Source organism: Callorhinus ursinus, unplaced genomic scaffold (genome assembly GCF_003265705.2).
Source record: "Callorhinus ursinus isolate GAN/ISIS: 27379988/994484 unplaced genomic scaffold, GSC_fseal_2.0 scaffold43, whole genome shotgun sequence".
In the NCBI taxonomy this organism is placed as follows: Eukaryota; Metazoa; Chordata; class Mammalia; order Carnivora; family Otariidae; genus Callorhinus; species Callorhinus ursinus.
This window is the reverse complement of record NW_027397105.1, coordinates 3,468,228-3,492,553: the sequence shown is the minus strand read 5'-3', so window position 1 is coordinate 3,492,553 and position 24,326 is coordinate 3,468,228. Positions and strand designations below refer to the sequence as shown.

Here is a 24,326-nt window from a genome sequence, read left to right as displayed (position 1 = left end):
CACCCTACACTGACTCAGTTTCCTCATGGGTAATAAAATGAAAGCCGGTGAGAAAAGCCTAGCAGTCTTTCCCGGAGCAGGTGCGCTCTGTTCCCTGTGTCCCAGGGGAAGCTACAGACAGCGGGAGGATGGGCGGAAGCCGATGGGTGGATATGATAAAGAGGACTCCAGGGTCAGCTAAGTGGGAGGTACTGCGTGAAGCTGACTTCTTTACTGCAGGACTTCTCAGAGCCTTTCATATGTTTACTAATGGAACTCCACAAGAGGTGGCAGGAATATGCGGGCTTCTCTGTCTTTGGTAGCCACCGAACCTTTGTTCCTTCGTGGGGCATCTTGTGGGGCTTCTATGTGGCTGAACGGTGTTTGAGAAACACAGAACCACGGGCCTTGCCGGGGTGAGACCCCGCCAGCCTCACGTAACTTCTCCGCCCTGACGGTTCGCTTGTCCTCGGCATCCCAGGGAAGGAGCTGGTACTCTTCCTGCGCCCGCGGTCCCGGTTGCGCCTCAGTGCTGACTTGGAGGCCTTGGATCTGCAGGGCCTCTGGCCAGACCGGGAGCTGGCCCGGGCGTCCATGCTGTCCACCGACAGTGGCATCGAGCGGGACCTCCCTGCAGGGGCCGACGAGCTGCCTGTCCCCAGCAGCCCTGAGATGGAGCGTGCCGGGCTGCAGCGCAAAGGAGGCATCAAGAAGCGGATGTGGCCCCCCGACATCTTGATGCCTGCGTGCTGGGACGGGCCCCAGGGGCTGCACCGCAGGACGGGCATGCCCAGTGGGGATGGGGAGCTACTGCCCGGGGTCTCCCGGCTCCACACGGCCAGGGTGCTGGTGCTGGGCGATGACAGGATGCTGGGGCGCCTGGCCCAGGCCTACCACAGCCTCAGGTAGGGCCCCGTGGCGGGGGGCGGGGGGAGGGCAACTGCAGGTGGGGGTGGTGCTGACCGGGGCACAGGCGGGCCCATGCAGCAGGGGTGCGGTCACCAGCTCGGCACTTTGCAGTGAGCTCCGTAAGCCCCGCCACTGCCCCTCGAGACAGACATGACTGTACCCATTCTGTAGACGGGAACACGGAGGCTTCAGAGAGCTGGAGCACGTCGCCCCACGTCAAGAGATACTAAATACCAGAACCAGAATGTGGAACTGTCGGGAGCCACAACACCTGCCTTTACCCCTGTGCTCTGCTGCCCCTTTCCAGGAAACGAGAGACCCAGAAGTTTTGCCTCACCCCCAGACTCAGCCTGCAGCTCTACTACATCCCCGTGTTGGCACCCGAGGTGGCTGGGCAGGGCAGGGGAGGGAGGGGATCCCGTGGGGGAAGGAGTGGGGGGGGCGCTGTCCGCAGCAGGGGTCTGGCTTAGGGGCTGGGCAACCACATCTCTGGCTCCAGGCACTAGAATCCTCTCGTCCTTCCTTAGGATGCGGGGCCGGGGGAGCCCTTCTAGATCAGGTCTGTGTCCCAGAAGCCCCAGATGCGGGCCCTGGAAGCTGAACGTCCCCTCACGGGGGGGGGGGGGCAGTGAGGGCAGCCTGCCCATTGCTGAATTTTGTTTGGCTTTTCTGATGGAATTCATTGCAAGCTTCTCCTCAAACAGGGGCTCGCACACACAGCATGCTTCCTGGGGTCACATAAAAGGAAATTTCAGACAGTGGGAGCCCATTGAGCTATTGGGGGGTGGGGGACAAACTTACCCTTGCGGCTGTGCATTTCTGCTGTCCCGCTCTGCTTGCTTTTCCGGGAGCAGTAAATTCAAAGCAGTCCTTGTCTCTCCGCTTCCAAGGCTCATGGTCATTTTTCAATGTCCCTTGGCAAGTGGCCCTCAGTCAAGGGTCTCCCAGCTTCGCCGGGGGGCGGGGGGAGGGGCGTAAAACCTAATGGTCTTCACATGGCAGAGAAACTGAGGCCCCAGGAGGTTCAGTGACTGGCCAGTTTGCCTAGGGGACCCTCTGGCCAGGAAGAAGGTGCCAGAGACCGGGCCTGATGGGTCTGCCCCGTCCCCCCTGAACCCCAGGAGCTGCCATCATGCAGACATTCAGAGCTCAGAGAGCTGGCCACGTTCCTGGGCCGCGCAGACCCGTGGTACCAGAGCACCGTCAACACGCTATGCCCGGCCATCCACAAGCTGGCAGAGATGGTAGGGGGCCCGCGAGGGTAAGGGGGGAGGTGGGAGGGGCCCGTTTTCAGATACCACCCTTGGCTCTCGACCTCAAGAGTCAGCCCCAGGGCCTGCCGGGGTGGGGTGAGGCTGGAAGGGAGCACAGGGGAGGTGCCCTAAGCAGCTCGTGGTGGAAATGCACTCGGAACTCTTAACAGGCACCTGCTCTGGGGGCAGGCATAAGGGTGTAGGCCCGTTTCTTCCTTCTCTTCTGAGGTTCCTGCGATGGTTTCTCTGTGACTGTAAGAGCCTGTGCCTCCTGAGAGCTCACACGGGCCAGGCACTCAGCAGCCCTACCAAGTAGGCACTCTTGCTGGCGGGTGCTAATGTTGCCATGTCCCCATTTTACAGATCAAGCCGCGGGGATGCAACGAAATTAGGTAACTTAGTCCAGAGTTGCAAAGTGAGAGGTAGAGTCCCGCTTGGAATCAGACAGCTTGATTCCAGAGCATATCCTCTGACCACAACACCGGGCTGCTACCCCCCAACCCTCCTGGGTGGTAGGGAGGGAGTTCCCATCCTTTCCTGACTTGAAAAGGCCTTTGTCTATTAAGAGAATCTTTTTTTATATCTTTCCAGTAAACTCTACCCCCATCATGGGGCTCGAACTCACAACCCTGAGGTGGAGAGTCTCATGCTCCACCAACTGAGCCAGCCCCGCAGGCACCCCTCATATTAAGAGAATCTTAACCTTTTTGGTGTTGCAGACTTTTTTTTTCCCCACTTTGTTTATTTGCCTATCAATCTCGTCAGTAGTGTTTTCTGACTTACAGAAGTTTGATATTTTTATGCAGTTACACACAGAACTCTTATCCTTTGTGATACCTGCTGTTGGAGTCCTGCTTGGAGAGGTCTTCCTCACGGATTATGTTACATCCGGGATTAAAGTAATATTCACTGATCATTTCCTGTAACTTTTCAGGTCTCGGTTTTTCCGTTTAAATAACCTGCCTGCAGTCAGTTTCAGGGTTGAGTGTGAGGCATGCAAATTGCTTTTTTCCAAATGCTTAGCCAGTCGTCCTAAAGCTATTTATTGCATGAGCCATCTTGCCCCTCAGTCTGAAATGCCCATTTTATCATCTACTAAATTTTTACAGATGCTTGAGTTTATTCCGGGACACTTAACTCTTTCTCGTTAATCCATTCATTATTGGCCACATTAGCATTTTTTAATTTAATAGTTGGCAGGGTAAGCCTACCCCATTACTCTTCCTCTTGAAAACGTTTCAGACTATGTTTGTTTGTGTCTGTTTCCAGATAAATATTAGAAATTTGGTCAAATTTTTTTTTTAATCCTTCCACCACCCCCCCCTTGGGATTTCAACTGAAATTTGGAAGAGAATCAGCCTCTTTTAGGGTGTTACGCAGCCCCCTCTGGGAACGTGGTGTTTATCTTCATGTAGGGAAGTCTTGTGTGTGTCCCTCAGAATAGCCTTACACTGTTAATCACAGCGCTTTTACCCATTTCTGGTTAAATTTCTTCCTTACGTTTCCTAGTTTTTTTCTTGCCTTTGTGGATGGTGTCTCTCCCCCCTTATATCTGGTCAGCGGGTAGTCCTACATAAAAGGAGCCTCTTGATTTTAGGTACCTGATTTCTAACTTGACACTCTACTTGATTAGGGTGCTTTCTCGTACCTTCTAATAGAGGTGTGCGGGGAGGCCTGTTTCCTGAATTACTGCTTACCCGAAAAATGTCTTTGCGTATGCACAGGAGACTGTTTAGCTGGGTATTGAAATACTTTTTTGCTCAAAACTTGGAGGCTGTTAGAGGAGGAACGTCTTATTTGTGCTCTGTTGTCGGTAGCTTTTATTCCCATGCTGGTACACACGCAGGATTTGGGGTCCTCCCTGTTCTCCTTGCCCTCATAATTAACAATTTGTACGGCCCCAATGCTTCCTCCAAAAGCGGTTTCCACAGGAAGAGACTGGAAACAGTGTGAGCAAGGACAGCCTTGTTAGAGTACATTCACCGGTCCTCCATGTGGCCTTTCTGAAGGGAGCAATATTTCAGTAGGGCCAGACAGGGGAGTCAGAAGAGACGTTATAGGATCGGGTATGAGTTGGATGAGATAAACTCTAGCTGCTTTCCAATTCTGGCACAATGTGAGCATTCCATTTATCTAAAAGAAAAAGAAACTGTGGTTCTGTTTTATGATCATATGAGGAAGGCCTGTAGGACATGGTACTAGTGTTTTCCCAACAACCCACAAATGCAAATTAATCTGTGATATACTTAAATACCCCAAGAGCTGAAGGAGACAGCAGATCCCCTCACTTCTCATGCCCTAGGTCACTTGGCCAGTGAGTGGCTGGAACCCAGCCCAGACTCTGTGATCATTGGCTATATTCCCAAGCATCTTGTCTACCCCACGGCACCCAGCTCAGTGCCTTCCACCTAGAGGCACCCCATGTGTCTTTGTGCAAGTGGAATGAATCAGAGGCCCTGGGGACCTGGGGGTGGAAATCGGGTGGGAGGAAAGGCCTAGAGTGTGTTGAGGGACCAGCTGGTTTAGTGCCTCACAGAGGGTACGTGGGAATGTTGGAGTTTCTCTGTTACCAAAATAGCACCCCCCACAGTCACATGGAGGGCGGTGGCTGAAGACCTTCTCTGCCCCTTCACAGCCCCCTTCCCTGGACACATCCCGGACTGTGGACCCCTTCATCCTGGATGTCATCACCTACTACGTTCGCATGGGCACCCAACCCATCTACTTCCAGATCTATACTGTCAAGGTAGGTATCCCCCACCCTGGGACTCCACGGGTAGTGTATCAGCCTGCAGGACCCCTGGACCCCACCCCCTAAAAACACCCTAGCTCTGGGGAAATGCAGGTTACCAGGGTACAAATCACAGACCCACTGGACTTGGTTGTTAACTGTATCCTCCCAATCTTTGGATGCATTGGATAATTCTCAGCTTCAAAGACCTCCAGTGCAAGCAGAAACAGAATTTGTTCATGTGGAGGGATGCCTTGGGCTTTGACCCTGTAGAGGATGGGGGACAGGCAGCTGTGAAAATTATCACCAGGAATTGCTTTACCTCAGAATTCCCAGATGCTCACTTTCTAGGCTCTGATCACAAACTCCCATCCCTGCAAGACCCTCTCACCTTCTCCTCCAGGACCTGCCTCCTTAGAGAGGTGGGCAGGTCCTTCTGCTTTCTCATGTCCATTGGCTCCTTGCCCCTCTCCTGGGCCCTCCCCTCCCCCATGCTGTCCTTGCCACCGAAAACGCGCAGAACAGCCTCTGGAGCCTGCAAGGTTTCCATTCATATTCCTGCTAAGTGTGTTCCCTAGGGACAGGGCCTGGGAGGGAGAGCCCAAGAATCAGACTCTTCCCAGACTTTGTCTCAACCTTATCTCCCACCTTGTTTTCAAGCTCCCACGCTCAAATGGTGGCAGGGAAGTCAGGTTTTTAAACCCTCTGGTTCCCAAGACTGTCCAGCCCTTGTAGGCTGATCCAGTCAGAAAGGAGCTCTCTTGGACGAGAAGTGTTTCTGCCCTCTGTGCTAAGTTCCACCAGCGTCTGCTGACAGTTGGCGCTTTCTTAGCGTCCCTCACCGACACACACCTGCATCCCCGCCCCCTAATGCTTCAGCCTCCTTAGGTTCGGGGTCTGAGCGCGGGTCTCCAGTGGGCAGGCCTCCCAGTCCCCACCGGGTAGAAGGATGCTCACCGCCCTTCCACTCCTCTTGGACTGTTCACTTGCAAAATGCCCCTCCTGGCTCCCGTTTTGTGTTGGGGAAGACTCTTGGAGTTGCAAGTAACAGACATTTTAAAAATCGGTGTCAGGAAACGAGTTCTCTTGGCTCACCTCGCTGGCAAGGGCAGGGGGGACGTGGTTTTGGAAAAGCTGGGTCTGGGGCTTCAAACGGGGTGATCAGTACTGCGTCTGCCTTGCTTCGTCTCCCGTCCTGGTGACCAGATGACCTGCAGCGGTCCCGGGCCAGCATTTTTTCAAGCTCAGCAACCCCAGGTGGGCAGAGGGTGTCCCTTTTCCAATGGGATCGAGGCTAATTCTCATCAGTACGCCGATCACTGTGACCCAGGAGATGGGCCACACGTCCGTCCGCCCTGAAGCCAGGGCTGTGGGGTTAGACGGCCCGACCTCCATCCCCGTCTCTTTCTGTCTCGCTCTGTCCTCCAACCAGGCAGTCTGGCACTTCTGACACATTCTTGCCAGTGACCTCCAGTCGTCAGACCCGAAGGATGCTTCCTGTCCTCTCTTTTGGGCCCTCTTCTACATCTGACACCCCGGGCCACGATACTTTTCTTCCTTTGTCTGTACAGTTAGATATGTGATATCCATGTGTGTGTCACAACAGCAAAATCAAGGCCCTCATTTCCCCTTCTTGAAGCCCGCCCCCCACCTGACTTCTGGAACCTTCTCTCCTGCTACTCGTCCTCTGTGACCTTCAGAGAGGCTTCTTTGCCCAGTAGCCCCTTCATTCTCTCTTTGCTTTCCATACACACCCTGATGCTCCCACCCCCAAGGCTTTGCTCACACTGTGCTTTATCCTGGACTTCCCTTCCTGACCCCACCACATCCTCCCCTGCCTCCTCGCCAGTCCTCACCTCTCTGTTTCCTCTTGCCCCCCAAGCGGGCTCAGGTGCTTCTCCTCTGTGTCCACAGTGCTGTGGGCACAGCCCTTGCTTTTCCCTACACCTCTATAACATCCCTGCTCTGTGCATCGCTCCCCACCCAAACTGTGAGTCCCTGGAGAGATGGTTCTGCGCTTTGTTTGAATCTGAATTTTTTTTTAAGATTTTCTTTTTAAGGAATCTCTACACCCAACATGGGGCTCGAGCCCACAACTTTGAGATCAAGAGTCGTGTGCTCTACCGACTGAGCCAGCCAGGCGCCCCCTGTATCTGAGTTTTGAGTCTCACGCCATTAACACAATAGTATGTGTACATGCCTGTGTGTGTGTGCATGCATGTGTGTGCGCATGCGTGTGCAGGCACGTGTGTGCGTGTGAGTGTGCACACGTGTGCATGTGGGCGCGTGCGTGCACACGTGTGCATGCGTGTGAGTGTGCGTGTGTGTATGCATGCGTGCATGTGCAGGCATGTGTGTGAATGTGAGTGTGTGTGTATGCATGTGTGTGCGCATGCGTACATACGTGTGTGCAGGCGTGCGTGTGCATGCAGATGTGCACGTATGAGTGTGCATGCGTATATGCATGCGTGTGCGAGTGTGGATGCGTGTGTGTGCGTGCATGTGTGCGTGCATGCGTGTGCGTGTGAGTGCATACGTGTGTGCGTGCGTGCGCGCACGTGTGTGCATGCATGTGTGTGTGCGTGCAGACAGTGAATCCGTGTGGCACTGGCGGGCCGTCAGGGTGCAGCAGGTGTGGAATCAGAGGCCATGTGGGGTGGTAGAGAGTCCACAGCCTGGCTGGTCCCTCCGCTTGCTAGCTCTGTGGTCATGGGCACCTGGAAAAGAGGCATTATGATCTTCACCTGCCTTAGGGGTTTCATGAGGCCTCAAATATGGTAAAGACATGGGGGGAGGGGCAGGGCAAGGAGGTAGGCACGCAGATGATTCCAGAGCCGTTCCAGAGCAGTGGCTGAGATGCTGAATGATAGCCCAGCTTTGCTGCTTGTGACCTGGAACAAGTCAGCGCACATCTCTGAGCCTTGTGTCCAGGATCCTAATGGAGGCCAATGAGGCCCATCCCCTGGTGCTGCTGGGGGGTTAAATGAGGTCACGTAGGTCAAGGGCCTTTCTCAGAACGTCTAGTGCAGAGTCAGGTCCCAACAAAAGAGACTCTTGAGTCCCCTCCCCCACCGGGTCTCGTTCATCCAAAGATCCGGCCCGTATTCCCCCAGCAAACGTCTGCGACAGAGCTGGACGTTGGCACGTGTCCCGGGCTTCCGCTAGGATCTCCCTGCTAGCTCAAGTCTAATGACTATTTCCGTGAGTCCCCATTCCATGTTCTTTTTTTTTCTTTTTTTTTTATTATGTTATGTTAATCACCATACATTACATCATTAGTTTTTGATGTAGTGTTCCATGATTCATTGTTTGCATATAACACCCAGTGCTCCATGTAGTACAAGCCCTCCTTAATACTCATCACCAGGCTCCCCCACTCCCCCACCCCCCCTCTCCTCTAAAACCCTCAGTTTGTTTCCCGGAGTCCGTAGTCTCTCATGGTTCGTCTCTCTCTCCGATTCCCCCCCTTCATTTTTCCCTTCCTTCTCCTAATGTCCTCCGTGCTGTTCCTTATGTTTCACATATGAGTGAAACCATATGCTAATTGTCTTTCTCTGCTTGACTTATTTCACTTAGCATAATCCCCTCCAGGTCCATCCATGTGGATGCAAATGGTGGATATTCATCCTTTCTGACGGCTGCGTAATATTCCATTGTGTGTATATGGACCACATCTTCTTTATCCATTCGTCTGTTGGAGGGCATCTCGGCTCTTTCCACAGTTTGGCTATTGTAGACATTGCTGCTATGAACACTGGGGTGCAGATGGCCCTTCTTTTCACTACATCTGTGTCTTTGGGATAAATACCCGGGAGTGCAATTGCTGGGTCATAGGGCAGCTCTATTTTTAACTTTTTGAGGAACATCCACACTGTTTTCCAAAGTGACTGTACGAACTTGCATTCCCACCAACAGTGGAAGAGGGTTCCCCTTTCTCCACAACCTCTCCAACATTTGTTGTTTCTTGTCTTGTCCATTTTTGCCATTCTAACTGGTGTAAGGTGGTATCTCCATGTGGTTTTGATTTGAATTTCCCTGATGGCTGATGATGTTGAACATTTTTTTCATGTGTCTGTTAGCCACTGTATGTCTTCTTTGGAGAAGTGTCTGTTCATGTCTTCTGCCCATTTTTTTGACTTGGTTATTTGTTTTTTGGGTGTTGAGTTTGAGAAGTTCTTTATAGATCTTGGATACCAGCCCTTTATCTGTAGTGTCATTTGCAAATACCTTCTCCCATTCTGTGGGTTGCCTCTTTGTTTTGTTGACTATTTCCTTTGCTGTGCAGAAGCTTTTTATCTTGATGAAGTCCCAAAAGTTCATTTTTGCTTTTGTTTCCCTTGTCCTTGGAGACATGTCTTGAAAGCAGTTGCTGTGGCTGATGTCAAAGAGGTTACTGCCTATGTTCTCCTCTAGAATTTTGATGCATTTCTGCCTCACATTGAGGTCTTTCATCCATTTAGAGTTTATCTTTGTGTATGGTGTAAGAGAATGGTCGAGTTTCATTCTTTTGCATGTGGCTGTCCAATTCCGTGTTCTGAGGAAGGCCCCGCACCGCCCCATCCCCCCGAGATTTCTGGGGGCCGCCTCTGCCATTCCTGTCTCCTTCTGAATTCTCCTTCTTCCCCCGGCATCCCGAGATGGATCTTTATCACCTTCCCCCTTTCAGACCTAACTGAGGAATTTAGGCCCTTTCTTGGGTTTCCAGAAGACAAAACCAAACAACACAAAGTGGGACAATTGGGAGAAACCTCTCACGCAGTTAAAGGGAGTAAACATCTCAGCACCGCAAATAAAAGGAAAGGTTAGGCATCCGTCCACGGTCAACGCCTTCAGCTGGCGGCCCCAGGAGCGCACCTGCCCCCGCATGGAGCTGGGTTTGCGGATGCGGGAGGAGCAGTGCACGGCGTGGGCAACCGCCGGGAGTGGTTCTGTGACCGGGCATCTCGGACGTTCTTAATTCAGAGGGATCCTTCGATTCTGAGAGGCAGCAGTCCCCCTCCTCACGCTTACCTCGATGGCAGGGTAGGGGGATGCGGCCCCCACAGCGTTCCCGTTTCTTCCTGTGTTTGCGACTGTGGCAGGGCCTGGTGTTAGTCTTGACCCATCAGGGTCACAGAGCGGCCTCCCCTAAGGATCCTGGCGTCTGTGAAGTCCTTGACGGTCAATGCGAGCACGAGGCCTCGCTGGGAGCGCCCGCCCAGCTCACAGCCCACTCTCGGTAGCCAGTCTTCCTTCGGGATCCCCGCTCTCAAAAATCCCTGTGGCCACCCTTCCCCGCTGCGCTGCCTGGCTCCCCTCAGAGGCCTCTCTGGCCCCACATTTCTGCCCTTCCCCCAGAGTGGCTCAGCTCCCTCTAGCCCTTCCCTCCCAGCCCAGCTCACGGTGCAAGTCAGGAATGGTGGTTCCCCTCACTGGACACAGCCCCACAACGTGAGAATTCTGTTCCCAGCTCCTGCCCTCCCCATTAGACCACACTGGTTACAGGTAGTTAGGGTTTCAAGACCAGCTTCTTCCCCGATTTATAAACATGTTACGTGGCTGGAGACATGTGGACCACAGGTGCAGGAAGTCACTGGATGCGGCTCAGAATCTAGCGCTAGCAGGATGGTGGGGGACCCTCCGCCCTGCTTCCGGACACTATTCAACTATCCACACCCTCGGGCTCTGGGGGAGGAGGGTGAGCTGGCCTCCTTCAAGCCTCCTCCCTGTCCCCCTTCCCTCCAGATCTTCAGGGACCTGAGCCAAGACCCCGCAGAGGACATTTTCCTCACTGAGCTGAAGGTGAAGATCCAAGACTCCAAATTCCCCAAAGGTGAGCATCTGTTTCCCCTTTCCCAGAGCTGGCTGACTCCACTTGCCGCGCCCCGCCCCCCCGCAAGCCCTGTTTCCAGAAAGTCCTCCCCGCTCTCACCTTCGCTGAATCCCGGGATGCCCTTGGCTCCTCCAAGCCTGCCTAGACTGGAACCCTCGAGGTGCTTCCTTCCATCCGGGGAGAGGTGCTGTCAAAATTCAGGAGCTTAGCTCGCCCTCGGTGAGGTGGGGAGCAAGGTGGGAGCCCCCATCCTTAGCCTCTTCTCCCTTTGTGCTTCAGATGGCTTTGCACCCAGGAGGAAGGGCGCGGCCGAGGGCCCAGGGGCCGAGCTGTCCATCTGCTACCAGAAGGTGCGTGGCCATGGGCGTGCTCAGAGGAGGTTGGGGGGTGAGTACGGCAGGATGGAAGCAGGTGCCAGGGACGTGCAAGTGGGGAGCAGACAGAGCCAGAACCTTCAGCCTCTTTTCTTGCAGCTGCCCCCAGACTTCTCCCAGCCTCTGAAGAGTTTTGCAGGGATGGGCGGATTACAACTGGCCTTGCATGCAGCCCAGGAGGCCATCTGATTTAAGGAACAAGGGGGCTGTCCCATCGCTCAAAAATACCTTCCTCCCTGGCCGACCAGATGCTTGAACTGATGGCATCAGAGACATATTCCCTTGGGTCTGGGAGGCTGAACGTGTTCCCTGGGGCCAAGAGCGCTCTAAGCCTCTCTCCGCCAGCCCCTTGTTGGACAGGAGCGACACAGACAAGAATCTCGGTCAGGCCAGGGGCGGGGAGCGGGACTGTTGACATGAGGATGCCCAGGGACAGGGCTCTTCTGAGGACCCCTATCTGTTCCTGCCTCCCCCTCCCCAGGCCCTGCTCAGCCACCGCGCCCAAGAGGTCTCCAGTTCCCTGCGGGCCACTGGGCTGGTCCTGAAGGCCCTTCCAGCCAGTGACACTGAGGGTGAGGAGCGAGAGAGAAGGCACAAGAAGCAGGGAGGATGGGGAAGAAGGAGAATGACAGTCGAGTGACAGTAGACGGGAAGAGCCAGGGCAGTTGGGCCTCCCACCTACCCCTGAGATCCTAGAATGAGGCTGAGCCCCTACCGGTGCTGGGCCCCGGGCCGGGCGCTGGATACCTGGGGGAGGCGCGGTCCCCACCCTCAGGCTGCTCACCAGCGGGGAACGCACCGTAGCCGTGGCCTCTGGCTGCGCCCTGTAGCCCCGATGAGACACACCAGCTGGAAGTGGGAGGCACCCCATGGAGGCAGGTGCGTTGCCCTCCTGCTTCTGCGTCGGGCCCGTAGAGCTAGCTGTGTCGGGTCTGGAGATGATGAATGTCGTTCCACGGGGCAGGTACTCTCCAGTTCGCAAAAGGCACCACTGGTCCAAATTACCTAATTCTGGCCAATTGCCTAATTAGAGCTCTACGGTAGATAATCAGATAGTCGATCTAATGACCTAACTACCTAAATCTAAAATGGGGATGAAAAAAGATACCAATTTATAGGCACATCGTAAATTATACATATGAGCTCTCCCGTTAGCCCCCTGGTCTTCTGAAATGACGAACAGTTTTGTAAGGTGGATTAACGTCACCGAACACCTTCATCGGAGGCCAGGCCATGTTCAAAGCCAAACACGTCAACGCTTTGAATCCTATGAGATAGGCATTATTACTGTTAGCAGCTTTTTACCGGAGAGGTAATGAAGCCAGAAAAATGAGCCACCCAAGGTCACGTCCCACCTCCTTCCTCCTAGGTTCAGGGCCCACCCACGCCCCCCCATCTGCTGCTCCAGTCATAGACCACACGTACCTGAATGTCAACGTGATGGAGGTGGTCAAGTCCTCCAACTTGGCGGGCAGGTCCTTCTCTGTAAGTACTGGTTTGAATGGGATGCTCCGACAGGGTAGGTGGCTGGGAGCCCGGGGTGGGGGTGTTCAGAGAAGGGGAAATGACTTCTGAGCCTTTGCTGTCGAAGTGGGTCTTCCTATTGGAAAGAATCTGCTTTCCCCCCCATCTGTGAGGTGCTGAGCGTAAGTAAGACACAGTGAGACTTAAGGCCTTGCCCTCCACCTGCTGGCCCTCCAAGGACCTAGAACATGCCCCCAAATAGAAACTGCATGCACATTCTGGCTTCTCCTGTAGGACCCAGGAGTCAGACTCCTACGCAACAAACCTTGGACCAAATCAAACCAGCTTTTTTAACCTCACTTCCCTTTGCCCTTATTGATACTTATTGATTTGGATTCCCTTATTGATACAGACCTAGGACCTGCCCATATGCTCCCTATCTGATGGCCTCTCTGGACTTCACTTCCCTACTCAACTGGGCTGTGAACCCCATGATTATACCTGAACCCTATTCCAGACGCCCTCCACTCCCCCCACACCACCGATCAGGCAGACAGTCCCTTGGGATCAAGCCGCCTACTCAGTCTGGCTCCAGTGGCTTCTTCTGGAATAAATCCTACATCCACGGGAACAAACACCTGACCTCCCACCTCAACAGGACCCTTGGCATCACTCAACCCTCTTCTCTTGCACCTCTTCTGGGCTCTTGTTCACCTATGTTAGTTCCATTTCTCCAGCGTGGACCCTCGCTACCGCTCCTCCCTTGTAGCCTGGAAACGTGCTCGGGTCTTTTCCACCCTAGAAGGAAAATCTCTACCATGATCCACTTGCCTCTCTAGCTACCACTGCACTCCTTCTCTTCCTGGTCAGGGGTCTTGAGAGATACCCCCACAGGAGTTTCCAGTCCCTTGCCAAAGACTCTCCTCCCCACTGCCTTCTGCATACAGCCCACCCCGCCGTGGCAAAGTCACCTCCGGGCCACTAAGACCCAAGGTCACCTTCGAGTCCTTCATGTTTCTTTTTCTTCCTCTTTAAAAATAATGTTTGTTTTTGGGCGCCTGGGTGGCTCCGTCGTTAAGCGTCTGCCTTCGGCTCAGGTCATGATCCCAGGGTCCTGGGATCGAGTCCCGCATCGGGCTCCCTGCTCCGTGGGAGCCTGCTTCTCCCTCTGCTTCTCTCTCTCTCTCTCTCTCTCCCCCCATCTCTCATGAATGAATAAATAAAATCTTAAAAAAAAATAAATTAAAAAAATAATGTTTGTTTTTTAAAAAGATTTTATTTATTCATTTGACAGAGAGAGACAACAAGCAGGGAGTCCTTGAAGGGGATCTCAGTTTCCAATCCCCTGGGCCTGTCCCCTGGCCCCCATGGCTGTTGAAACCCAAGCCCCTTGATTCCTGACATCACCAAATGCCCGTGGGACGACAAAGCATCTGACCCACACGACTTCAGCTTTAGAATTTATATGGCATTGTCTTCACTGCCCCATCTATGATCGATTTTTAAATATCCTGTGATAACTAAAGAGGACATGTGTGTTTCCTGGCTACAGAACACAAACTAAGGTACTTCCTTATTAGGTCAAACACATCATATTACTCAAATCTGTCGTGTAGAAATGTTGGTCGGCTTCATCTAGCCAAAACAAGAAGGGTTTGTCTGCATTCCCAGTATGGCTTTGATTTTTGTCAATTCGATCTCAGTTTGTTCAAACCTGAGTGTTCTAGTTTCTGATACTGCTACGGTGGGATGGGATGCCTCCTTCTGCCCAGTCTTTGTATAAGACTTCCTTTCTCTCCTTTCCTAGAAGCTTCTGATGCTTCACTTCATAGAAGGTTCTGGAATATCACAAGCACATGCGTTGGTGGACTCTTTTTCATTCATTATTGTGGATCTTTAAAGGACGTTATCAATCTGGAGACTCCCATCTTTTGGTTCTAACATATTTCCTAATGTAGTTTTAAAAATTATTTCCTTCCTCTTCCCTCTTTTTCTCAAAGTTCTACATATCTGAATTGTGACTTTTTGGCCTCTTTCCCTGGGCTCTTTTTCCTAAACCGGTTCCTTAAATAGCTACTGTTCTCAACTTTCATCCACAGCTCACTTCTTTTCTCATTCCCTGGACTTCCTAACCCACATACGTGGTTTGAGTCCGATGTGCTCGGGATGCCCAAATCTCTGTCTCCTGCTCTGGTAGTCAAACCCCGAGTTTCTGACTCTGCATTCCACTCCGTGGGAACCAGACGTCCCACAACACCCCACACTCAAGACCTGCAAAACCAAAGCCAGTACTTTCAGATAATTAAGAGCTCTCCAGAACCAGACTGAGCCGTCCTGGGTTTCGGAGCTCGGCTCTGCCATTTAGCAGCTGTGTGACTTCAGGCGAGTTAATCAAGCTGCCTGTGCCTCAGTCTTATCATCTGTAAATGGGGATGATAGTAATAGCACTGAACTTACCCAGTCGTTGCGGGGATGAAATGATGGTCACATGCACAGCTCTCAGAAGAGTGTGTGGCCAAGTAAAAGCTATGCACGTGCTAACAATGATTTTTAATTCATTCTCTGCCCGCTGTGGCTGACCTCTCCCTTAATGGTACAATCCTTACCCAGTCACCTCTGCCACGACCCTGGGAGTCCGCTCAGATTCCTCCTCTTCCTCCCTTCCCTGTGTCCTGCTTTGCTCTCTCAACACTTCCTGGACAAACGCCGTAGCTTCCTAGTTGGTCCCCCTCATGCCACTGCAGTGCCCCTTAGGTCCACCTTCCACATCTCTGCCCGAGTGCTCTAAAACCCCTCTGTCATTTCCCATTCTCCACGGCAGAAGGGCAGCAAAACCCTCTAGTTTTGCATAGTGTGATTCCCCATCCTCCCCCCCCCCGCTCCTCCCCCCTAAATAGTGCACTATTTCTGGGACAGCCCAGCCACTGTAGGAGAGCTCTGATTGGCTGAGAGGTCCACCCCCCGCCCCCGGAGCTGAAATCTACCTTCCTATTGGACAGCTCTGTGCGGGAGCCTCAAGCCCCAAGGTGGACCCCTTTACCCTCCTGCATTTCCCAGGTCCTGTGACAGTTTGTTTCTAATGACCTCTCTAAACAACCTGCCTGTAGGCTTTTTGAAAATCGAAACTTCTCGCCCCATCGAGTTCCCTTTTACCCCTGCACTGCCTTACTTGGGGAAATTCCGGGAGACATTCTTTGCTCCCGGAACCCAGGCCGGTCCCTACGTGTTCTGCACAAATGGATGGATGATAAACGCCGAGGGGCAGGGGAGGTTCACGGCGAGCTAGAGTGAAGGTATTCTCCGCTTGGAGAACAGCAGGGCAAGGGCATTCATGGTAGCTGGCTTGCTGAGTTTAAGAGGCAGATATTGGCCAGATTGGAAGTTTGATGTAGGAAAATAGTGGGAAATAAAGCAGGAATGGTAGGGTTGGAGCTTTGGGGACATGGGAGACAGGAAGCCACCAACAGTGAACTATGAATAGCAGCCTTTTGCTCAGCCCCTGAGACCCTTTGCAAATTCGGCTGGCCCTTTCAACTGACCTCCACGGCTGCACCTATAGAGTGAAATCCCAGAGTCCTGGGGTCCCCCACGGGGCCAAAGCCAGGCAGGTCCGCATGTGTCCAGGCATGCAGGCCACAAAGGGGAAATGAAGGCATCTGTCTACACAGCAAGCAGGTGGAAGGAGGCCTTTAGACTGCCTCTGGCTACCAGAAGGGCAGGGTCATGGGAGCCCAGATCCTGCTGGGAGTTACCTAGAGCGGCCTGATGCAGAGAAAGAGCACTGTGTCTGGAGTCAGGGAGATGCATCCCACACCTACTACTGTGAAAGCTTTAGAAGATCACAGTCAATACCTCCGGACCTTGGTCTTGTCCTCTGTAGGAACCCAGAGTTTCCCTCACCAGCAGGGGTCAGTTCAGGTGGGGTCCCCTAAGCTATCATAATTCATCTGGCTTTCCCCACTCCCCAGCCTGCACAGGACTCCAGCCTCCCTGCAGTCTCTCCAGGTACTTCTGGAAGGTCATGGACCACAACTGCCCACCATAGCCAAGGGCCCCAGGCCCTGATGCTGCCGTGGGTCCTGATGCACAACAGGGGACAAGTCCCCTTTCCCTTTGTGTCACTCTCTGTCCCAGCAAGGCTTAAGGCTTTCTGCCTTTGCTCAAACCCACCTATTCCGACTCACAGGAGTCTATAGATAGAGGAATGGCAGGAGGGGGCTTGGGCTAGGAGACAGACGGAGCAGCAAAAGAACCCGCAGTGGGGTCCCCATCCCCTCTGACAACTGAAGCCGCTACTCATGCTTGGCTCTTTCTTGCACAAGTATAATTAAGAAGGAGTGTAACAACTGGCCAGCAAATACAGGGCTTACCGTGTCTTGGGCACTTGGTATATTCTCTCCCTTTTAAGCTTCACAAAACAATCCTACAAGGTAATTGCTATTACTACCATGTTTTTGTTTTTGTTTTTGTTTTCTCACTAGGTGAGAAATAAAAGCACAGAGAGATTAAGAAATACGTCCAAGGTGACACAGCTAATAAGTGGCAGAGTTGAGACCGGAACCCAGGCAGTCTGTCTGTAGGGCACCTGGGTGGCTCAGTCGGTTAAGCATCCGACTCTTGATTTCAGCTCAGGTCATGATCTCAGGGTCATGATCTCAGAGTTGTGGGTTCGAACCCCCTGCATCAGGCTCCGCACTCAGTGGGGAGTCGGCTTGAGATTCTCTCCCTCTGCCCCTCCCCCCGTTCTCTCTCTCTCTTTCAAATAAATAAATAAATCTTTCTTTAAAAAAAAAAATTTTCCTTGCCTGGGCTCGACTCCAGACCACTTAAAATCAGAATCTCTAATTTTATATTTTGGAAAGGTGATGTTCATGAGCAGCCGGGATTTGCGAATTCTTGAATGAGAATGAATCCTTAAGGCTCAGAACGTTGTGGGGATGAACCACCCAAAGCTGCTGTCTGCACGTAGGGGGCGCCGGCCACCTGGAAAGGCCATCTGACTGCCCCACGTGTATCTGACCCCTAGATGATTCCACGATACAAACAGATATAGGCCCGGTCTGCATCATGAGAATAGGTGGCTGCTTCCCAGGGAAATAATTTTGCATGTAATCCAATTCTGAGATCTGCAGTCGGGACTCACAGAACCCCTGAAATACTGCCCCCCCACATTGCACATGTGATATATGCACCTGGGATATGGGTGTGCTGAGGCACCCGGATAACCTGGCAAGCACCAGCCACAGCATTCGCGGTGGTTTGAAATTTAGGACAACAGATCGGGCGAAGACTTGCAGAAAATGAGAGACCCAAGGGCCGGGGGGAGCACAGATGCAGTTTCTGCAGACTTGTCAGTGCTCCAAGTCACTTGCAGAAGAGAGCTGGGGACCCCGTGGGCTGGACTGTGGAAATACACCACAGAGGGCAGGAGGTGTTGGCAAGGTGAAGGTCATGAAGGTGACACTCACACGAGCTGTCTCTCTGTTGTAGACGGTGATGAACACCTTCCGGACAGCCACCATCCAGATCCAGAGCCAGGACCAGAGGCTCCTGACGCTGCTGCTGGACAAGGACAGTCGGCGCACGTACAGGGATGTGGTCAGGTGAGGCTGGGCCTCACCACCCCTCCGTGCCCCACAGAGCAAGCCCCTACCACCTCCTGCCTCTAGCCCAGGACACCTGTCGGAGGCAGACCCTGGGGCCGGGCAGGTGGGGTCCACCTGCTGGTGTGGACTGAGGCCAGTGCCCGGTGACTTCCTGGGAATCCAGGAAGAAGAGCAAATGAATGGGGCAGCCGATGATACCAATGTTTCCGGAGATTTCCTCTGCATCCACTCAGCCCGTAACCGTAGCCACAGATGCAACCCCCCTATGCGGGCACTGACCCCTCCCACACAGGCTGGCCTTCTGTGGCAGTTGTGCATCAGTTAATGCGACCCTTAGCGGTTTCCCCCAGGGCAGAGTAGTTGGGTAAGGATGGGGTGTACACAGAGGGACCCACGCAGGCACACCTCCTCTCCCGGGGTTCACCCCTGGCCTGGGTGCTCTTTCCTTGCGCTGGCTCCCCCTTCTCTGTCTGCAAGGCCTCCTCCCATACACCCTGCAATAGAGGGGTTGTCTTCACAATGCCCCAGCAGATCTGACCCCAGAGATGGGTCTCCTGAGCTGGCCTCTCTCCACCCACAGGTTCGAGGTTGCTCCCTGCCCAGAGCCGTGTTCCGGGATGCACAAGTCCAAGGCGCCGTGGCTCGGTTCACCCCAGCCGGAGGTGGAAGGGACCAAAGCCAAGCCCAAGCCCCTTCTGATGCCCATCAACACGTTCTCCGGCATCGTCCAGTGAGCCCGAAGGGGCGGCAGAAGTGCTGAATCCGAGAGCCCCAGACCAAGAGGAAGGATACACTACCCCGCCAGCCTCCCAGCCCTCACATCAGCAGCCGGGACAAGGCCTGGCTGCCCTGGGTGGCTTCTGGCTGTGAGTAGGAGCCAGCGAGTGACTGGAGCACAGGGAGCTCGGCCGTGGCAGGTGATGGTGCAGGGCCCACACCCAGGCCCAAAGATGGCCCCGCAAAGCTGCACACACACAAGCAAGACCCAGCTCCGAGCACAAATGTCCACATGCCTTCATTTATTTTTAGGCCCCTCCTCTCCCACTCAAGCTCCCCCCTCGCCCCTTAAAACCCAAGTGAGAGCTGCTATCTTGTCCAGGGTCCCGTGGCCTGGGGGGAAATGGGAAGCAGGGCAAAGGCACCTCGTCTCTCCTGAGTCTGTTCCTTTCCTCCCTCTAGCCACCACCCACGCCCTGCGCGCCCAGGCAGGTTTCTCTCCTGGAGGAGAGGAAAATGTCAGATTCAATAAAAGCACACTAAAGCACTTTTGCTTTTATCTAATACCTAGTGACATTTGGATTTTAATAGAGATCCAGGGCCGTACGTGATCTAACCTAATGAGTCCTCTTAGGCCAGTTGGGAGTTCCGTGGAGTATTATTGGTGCATTCTCTCTGGCGCCTGCCCCTCTCCCCGTTCACGTGGACTTAGGGACTTCTGACTGGCACTGTCCCAGAACAGAGATGGCGATGCAAAGTCATTTCAAAGGAGCCAGATAGTAAAGACATGAAAATTCCTGGCTTTTGAGTTCCAAAACTTATATCCAGATGCAAAATAGGGAAGATCAGGGACACAGAACTTCTATCCTCACTGCTAGGACTAGGTAGAGGGCAGGAGGGAAAGCAGAGAGGGCAGGGTCCCAGGGGAGAGTGGGAGGAGGGTTGCGGAAGAATCCCTTTCAGGTTCGGGGATCCAAGGGTACAGAAGTAGGTGCTTTACTTCTGGCCTCATTGCCCGGGGAGTGGGGGCAACTCTGGAAGACTCCCTGTGAGAGGGGCTTCCTGGGGGTCTAGGCAGAGGGGTCCAAGGGACACCAGTATGGCAGTGTGCCCGCCCCTCAGTGGACATCAGCCACAGACAGAGTGAAGACGGAGGAGTGGATGGATGTGAGATCCTCCATTGAAGCTGCCCCCTCCCAAAAGAGAACCCAGGGAGAGAGGGATTAGGGACAGTCCCCAGTGAGCCTGAGTGGTTTTAAACCGGAAATGACTGATATCACTGAATTTGAGTGAGTTCACCTGGAGGTGGCTAGATATTATTTCTCTGCTCTTGGCGTGATATACACTGATTCCTATCGATTTTGGCATTCACACAGTTACTAGATTCTTTCAGTAAACATATGCAGCGTTTACCAGTTGTTTGAATTAGGTGAGATCTCCGGGCTCTCCCTGCAGTAATCTCTCTACCAGCTCACCATGGAAAGCAAGTTGCAGACCGAATTTTGCTACACATTCAGACCGGTGTTGGCAAGCCGCCATCCCCCTCAACCCCAACCGCCAGCCAAACTAGGTGCTCTGAGCACACCTTGCATGAAAATTTCACGGAATCCGTGGCTGGATGTTGGACCATTTGGGAGTGAAGCCTATGACACCATTTCAAAGGGCTGGACCAATTGGGATCTCCAGATTCCTATAAATGCTCGCCCAAGGAGCAAACGTCTCCAAGAAAATTATAACCAATCCACGTGACACGGACACCACTAATATCACCAGTGAAATTTCGCCAGTATCTATCAGGCTTATTAGTGAAACCCCTTCGGTTGATCTGACTGTTAACGTGTTGGTATTCGCTGCCTCTGGAGCGCAGCTTTTGGATTAAATGTTAGCTAACTTCCTCTGGAGGGTGTACCCCCTAATTGGACCACGGAGCACCCTTAGGTGTAGATTAAAACTCTCCGGTACATACACACTGTTAGAGGGGCTGGGACGGCTGCCTGGATGGGGTGCAGAGTGCCACCCCAACGCAGCCCTCAGCTGTCCGCCCTCTGGGGATCGCTCCGCTCAAGAAAGCTGTCACCCAGGGACGCCTGGGTGGCTCAGTCGTTAAGCGTCTGCCTTCGGCTGAGGTCATGATCCCAGGGTCCTGGGATCGAGCCCCACATCGGGCTCCCTGCTCCGCGGGAGGCCTGCTTCTCCCGCTCCCCCTGCTTGTGTTCCCTCTCTCGCTGTGTCTCTCTCTGTCAAATAAATAAAATCTTTTAAGAAAGAAAGAAAGAAAGAGAAAGAAAAAAGAAAACTGTCACCCACAGTGCCTCTCCCGGGGGCAGCTGGTATCCAGTGAAAGAGCTCTGTGCCCCGGGGACAAAAATAGCCGCCTTCCTGGAGTTCTGATTCTGATGGAGACAGACAAGAAACAAGATAAACACGCGCAACAGAAACCCGTGGAGTGCTGGGCGGTGATGCGTGCTACGGAGAAAAATAAGGCAGGGGAGGAGGTGGGATTTGTCAGCGACGGTGGACAGGGACGGTCCCTGAAGGTAACAGGGCGGTCCTTGACGGGGGAGGGGGCGTCAAGACCTGAAGAAGATGAGGGAGGGAGCCCCCATCACGAATTCCATTGCCGCTGCCCCCACCGTCCACCAATTTTCCTTGCCCGAGGCAGCTCAGAGAGCTAACTCAGGTTTGCGGGCGACCCGGCGCCTAGCTCGGAGGGTACCCCGCAGGCCACAGGCACCACCCTCGCGCACGCGCGCACGGCCGGGGCCCCGCAGGTGCGGCCGGCAGGTGCGCCGGCCCCGCCCCCCAGGTGCGGCGTCCCGGGGGCGGGGCCACTTCCGGGCCGGCTGCCGTACGTGGCCGGGGGCGGGGGAGGGGGCGCGGCCGTTGACCCGGTGCCCGCGGCGCCGCCCGAGGCGGGAGGCGACTCCCCGCGCCCCCGGCTCCCGGGCCATGCCCCCGCGGCCGCCCCACGCCCAGCTCGGCTCCCCGCCCGCCCGGGAGTGACGGAGCCGGGCCGCCATGAACGCCAACCCCCAGTGGGACATCAGCAGGGCGCTGCGGGTGGCCAGGCTCTTCCACCTGGTGTGCGGGGTCCGGGACGCCTGCGTGACTCCCTTCCTGGCTCTCTACCTGAGGCAGCTGGGCTTGGCCGCGCCCTGGGTGGGCATCCTGATGGCGACCAAGCACCTGATCGCGGCCCTCTGGGCTCCCTTCTGTGCCTTCCTGGCCAAAAGCTACCGGAAAAGGAGGGTGCTTCTGATGGGCTCGCTGCTCGGCTCGGTGGGAGCCAGCCTGTTGATGGTGCTGGTGCCGCCGCCGGACAAAGATCCGGCGTACCGCTCCTGTAACGCCGGCGACCGCGCCACCCCCACGGCCCTGCCACCGGGGGCCGCACGAACTGTGACCGTCGCCTCGGCCTGACAGCCCGCCTCGCGCCACGCGGCGGGGGCGCCCAGCCCCCCAGGCGAGAGCAGGACTGGGACGCTGGACGCCGCGGGCTTCAGAACGGCACCTGCGGGAGGCGGCCACCAATCATCCGGCCCGCCGCCTGGCTACGCCGTGCGCTCCGTGGAAGGAGCCAGGACCGCGTCCCCAGTTCTCCAACCTGACACTTCAGGGGTGAAGGATACTCCTGGGGCAGGTGCTTTGAAGGCGGGCAGGACGGCCCTCCCTCTGCTTGCGGGGGGTACAGCCCCGGGAAGTCCGGCCAACTTGTCAGCAGCCCAGGGGAATGGCCGGACCCTTGGCCTCTCCTTGGAAGGCTTGCGCTGGACTTTCTTCCTCTCCCTGGGGTCCCTGGTGTTCTGGGAGCTGCTGTCAGCCCCTCTGGAGCAGGTGGCCGACGACAGCCTTTATGAATACCTGGATTTTGTGGACGCCACGGACCGCTACAGAAGCCTGTGGATCTGGAGGCTGTTGGGCATGTCGGCAGGTGTGTGTGGCATCGCGGCCCTGGTGGGGCAGCTGGAGTGCGTCCTGATGACAAATGGCCCCCGGGGTGTGTTGCATTTCTATGGCTACTCGCTGGTCAGCACCCTGGCTTTACTGGTGAGCATTGCCTTTCCCGTCCCCGTCTGCAGGCCGCAGGAGCCCAGCTGCAAAACGGTCAAAGCGCTGTCCCTGGTGGGCGGCGACCCCCGGCTCATTCTCCTAGCCCTCACCGTGTTTCTGATAGGCGCGGCCACCAGCACGGTGCAGAACTTTCTGTTCTGGTACATGGAAGACCACGGGAGCAGCGAGCTGGTCATGGGTTTCTCGGTGGCCCTGGGCTTGCTGGGGGAAATTCTACTCCATCCATTCAAAGCGATGTTGCTGAGGAAACTGTCCAGGGTGGGCACGGTGGGGCTGGGGCTGGGCTGCCTGGCGGCCCAGATGCTTTATTACTCCTTCCTCTGGAGCTGGTGGTCGGTCCTCCCTGCTCAGATCTTGAGTGTCATCAGCAACGGGGCCCTGTGGTGGGCCGTGAAGGCCTCCGTCGAGGACCTGGCCACTCCCGGGACGGAGAGACCTCTGGGAGCCATGTTCCGAGGCCACATTTACGGGGGAGGATCCAGCCTGGGCAGTGTTGTGGGGGGCTTCGTGGCATCGTCCTTCAGCCTGGCTGTGCTGTATCAGGCCTGCTGCGTGGTCCTGGTGCTCTGGCTGGCCCTGTTCCTGTCCATCCAGCCCAGACTGCCCCAAGAGCAGAAAATCAACTACTCGAAACTGCTGGTCATGGAGGCCAGTGACACGAGCGACTCTGAGCAGGGGACGGAGCGGGACTGGCTGGTGAAGGCCATGAGGGAGGAGTACTCAGAGTAGAAGGGCAGAGAGAAGATCAAGATGCGCTGACCCAGGAAGGCGCCCGAGGGGCTGGACAAGAACTCACCTGCTGAGGACAAACCCTGCATCCCACCCGGGGACTGCAGGGGAGTCTGGAGAGAGAGAGAGTAAGTTTGTGCAGAACCCCCACCCCCACCCCCACTCCGGGGATCATCTCATTGCATGATTTTCTTTTACGGTAAAAGGAGATTTAACTTTTTGCTGTTCAATCTTTTTTAAATAATGGAAGAAGAATACATTTGCTAAAAAAAAAAAAAAAAGTGCCCTTTGTATTCACCATGTTCTGGTGTCTAAGGTTTGCAAGAGCTTGATGGTACTGACTCCAGTGCTGTTGATTTCAGCCACGGCTGGAGTGCTCAAACAGTGGGGACCCGCAGTATTCAGTTGGCAGAGGGGGCGGCTGGCTTTGTTTGGTGAGTCACGTGCGTTGCCATGGGTCCTAAAAGCAGGAGCCTGGTCCTATAGAGGCCATGCTGTGGGCAGGTAAGAATGGTAATGAATGAAAACCAAGCAGGTGCCTACACTCATACCCAGGTACCTGGGTTTCCCAACCAGAGCCAATGCTAGGCAACGTACTCTGTGTTGGGGGAGCAGGGATTCAGGTTAATATGTTTTCATTCTTCCTCTCGGATGTGTGTGTCACTGGGCATATGATCCCTA

At 54.6% G+C, this 24,326-nt stretch overlaps 2 protein-coding genes across 8 annotated transcripts in view; both read left to right on the top strand.

Annotated features, from left to right (window-relative positions):
• Positions 1-19,409, top strand: part of PIK3R6 (phosphoinositide-3-kinase regulatory subunit 6) — a 53,775-nt gene extending 34,366 nt beyond the window's left edge. For 6 of the 7 annotated variants that reach the window (XM_025864347.2, XM_025864349.2, XM_025864348.2 and 3 more), the window contains 10 exons: positions 461-884; positions 1,196-1,274; positions 2,010-2,132; positions 4,777-4,887; positions 10,597-10,684; positions 10,964-11,034; positions 11,540-11,630; positions 12,428-12,543; positions 18,013-18,125; positions 18,709-19,409. In XM_025864347.2, the coding sequence (XP_025720132.1) occupies positions 461-884; positions 1,196-1,274; positions 2,010-2,132; positions 4,777-4,887; positions 10,597-10,684; positions 10,964-11,034; positions 11,540-11,630; positions 12,428-12,543; positions 18,013-18,125; positions 18,709-18,862 (1,370 nt within the window). In that variant the 3' untranslated portion in view covers positions 18,863-19,409. Of the gene's footprint in view, positions 1-460; positions 885-1,195; positions 1,275-2,009; positions 2,133-4,776; positions 4,888-10,596; positions 10,685-10,963; positions 11,035-11,539; positions 11,631-12,427; positions 12,544-18,012; positions 18,126-18,708 lie in introns of those variants that run through there. The other variant, XR_012375019.1, reaches the window with a different exon arrangement.
• Positions 19,410-21,730: 2,321 nt separating this feature from the next.
• MFSD6L (major facilitator superfamily domain containing 6 like) lies at positions 21,731-23,904 on the top strand. The gene is given in 2 exon segments (XM_073881685.1): positions 21,731-22,776; positions 22,925-23,904. Coding segments are annotated over 2 exon segments (987 nt in total). The 5' UTR covers positions 21,731-21,863; the 3' UTR covers positions 22,999-23,904.
• Positions 23,905-24,326: the final 422 nt, after the last annotated feature.